The sequence below is a fragment of the Theobroma umbraticum genome, unplaced genomic scaffold (genome assembly GCF_002168275.2).
Source record: "Theobroma umbraticum cultivar Fairchild unplaced genomic scaffold, ASM216827v3 scaffold_95.0, whole genome shotgun sequence".
Taxonomy (NCBI): domain Eukaryota; kingdom Viridiplantae; phylum Streptophyta; class Magnoliopsida; order Malvales; family Malvaceae; genus Theobroma; species Theobroma umbraticum.
This window is the reverse complement of record NW_018397257.1, coordinates 8,633,013-8,634,662: the sequence shown is the minus strand read 5'-3', so window position 1 is coordinate 8,634,662 and position 1,650 is coordinate 8,633,013. Positions and strand designations below refer to the sequence as shown.

The window sequence follows — 1,650 nt, the reverse complement described above, 5'->3', positions numbered from 1 at the left end:
TCGGTTTTACTATTTTTAAAAATATTTTTGTATTAAATGCGGTAGTTGATGTTAACGTTGTGAAATCCTATGCATTTGAAATAATATAGTAACTTAAATAATATAATAGAAATTATGAATTTGCATTTCACAGCGAAAAGCAAGCAGTTACTGTAACAAAGTAAGCAGAGTCTTACATGCTCGATGCTAATTTTGCAGGGTTTTTATGAGGATTTATTTGAGGAACTGAGCAAGTATGGTGAACTTGAGAGTCTGAATATATGTGACAACTTGGCTGATCATATGGTAGGTGTTTTCTTTGGGCAATGCATCTTTGAGATTATCTTTGTTTGATAATTTGAAATGTTAAGTATACTTCGATTTCATGGACAGGTGGGCAATGTGTATGTCCAGTTTAGAGAGGAAGAACATGCTGCAAATGCACTTAGGAACCTTAGCGGAAGATTTTATGCTGGTTTGACATCTTCTATCTTTTTGTATTTTTCTTTTTATGTCCATTGTTCAGTTATAGATACGAATTGCAACAATTGCTTGTGTGGATAAGTTACATTATTCTTTTGTATTAGGTTTTATCTATTGGTAAGTTTGGTATTTCAATCGATGATTGTGTTCTTATTTTACCCTTTTGTATTAGTTTCTATCTTTTCATAATTCCTGACAGATGTTTCTGTGTTAAGTTGTCATTTTGTATTAGCTCCTACCTATTGGTTATTTTGGAAGTGTATTATAATAGATACTTGTATCACTAAATTGCCTTACTTTTTGTTGCAGCTCGTCCTATCATTGTGGACTTCTCACCTGTGACAGACTTCCGTGAAGCCACCTGTAGGCAGTATGATGAGAACACTTGCAACCGTGGTGGATATTGCAATTTTATGCACCTTAAAAGAATCAGCAGGTTGGAATTTTTTTGTTTCCAAATCTGCTTTACCTGTATATGGTCATGGTTTAATAGGTCTAAATTGATTGTGTTGATTTTCATTAGGGAGTTGAAGCGCCAATTATTTGGGAGGTATAGAAGGAGGCGAAGTCATAGCAGAAGCAGAAGCCCTCAAAGGCATCGTAGTAGTCATGAGGAGCGCTCTCATGGTGGGCGTGGACACAGTAAACGGTATGATGATAGGGATCGTTATCATGAAAACCGGAGCAGAAGGAATAGAAGTACAAGTCCTGGCCATAGGAGAGGACGGAGCAGAAGCCCTGGGGGAAAGAGGAATCGTAGCCCAGTCCGTGAAGGCAGTGAAGAGAGACGTGCTAAAATTGAGCAATGGAACCGTGAAAGGGAACAACAAGAAAATGCTAACAAAGTTGATAATAATGCTGCCAATAATAACAATGAGAATGGTAACAATGGATATGTGCAGAATGATGATAAGACCTATCAGCACCAGCTGGAGTAGCCTCAGTTGGGAGGCCATTGATCCTTGATTAAATCACTCTGTCTGGTTTGTCTCCCAATCTTTTTCTTTTATTATTTTCATATTTTGCTTCCTCAGTAGAAGAAGAAATATTTCTGCTAAGACCAAACATTCAGGAAATATAGCTTACTGCCCATTTTCCACTGTGCAGGTGGTGTGCAGGTTCACAATTCTTTGATATGGATTTGAAATTTGTTTTACCTTTTTCTTTTAGGTCCATGCCTTTTACAAC

At 37.0% G+C, this 1,650-nt stretch overlaps 1 protein-coding gene across 3 annotated transcripts in view; it reads left to right on the top strand.

The window, feature by feature from the left end:
• The window catches only part of LOC110412817 (splicing factor U2af small subunit B-like), a 3,453-nt gene that overhangs the window by 671 nt on the left and 1,132 nt on the right, over window positions 1-1,650 (top strand). For 2 of the 3 annotated variants that reach the window (XM_021423446.2, XM_021423444.2), the window contains exons 2-5: window positions 199-285; window positions 373-454; window positions 772-898; window positions 986-1,445. In XM_021423446.2, coding sequence (XP_021279121.1) covers window positions 199-285; window positions 373-454; window positions 772-898; window positions 986-1,400 — 711 coding nt within the window. In that variant the 3' untranslated portion in view covers window positions 1,401-1,445. Of the gene's footprint in view, window positions 1-198; window positions 286-372; window positions 455-771; window positions 899-985; window positions 1,446-1,569; window positions 1,581-1,650 lie in introns of all 3 variants that reach the window. The other variant, XR_002444905.2, reaches the window with a different exon arrangement.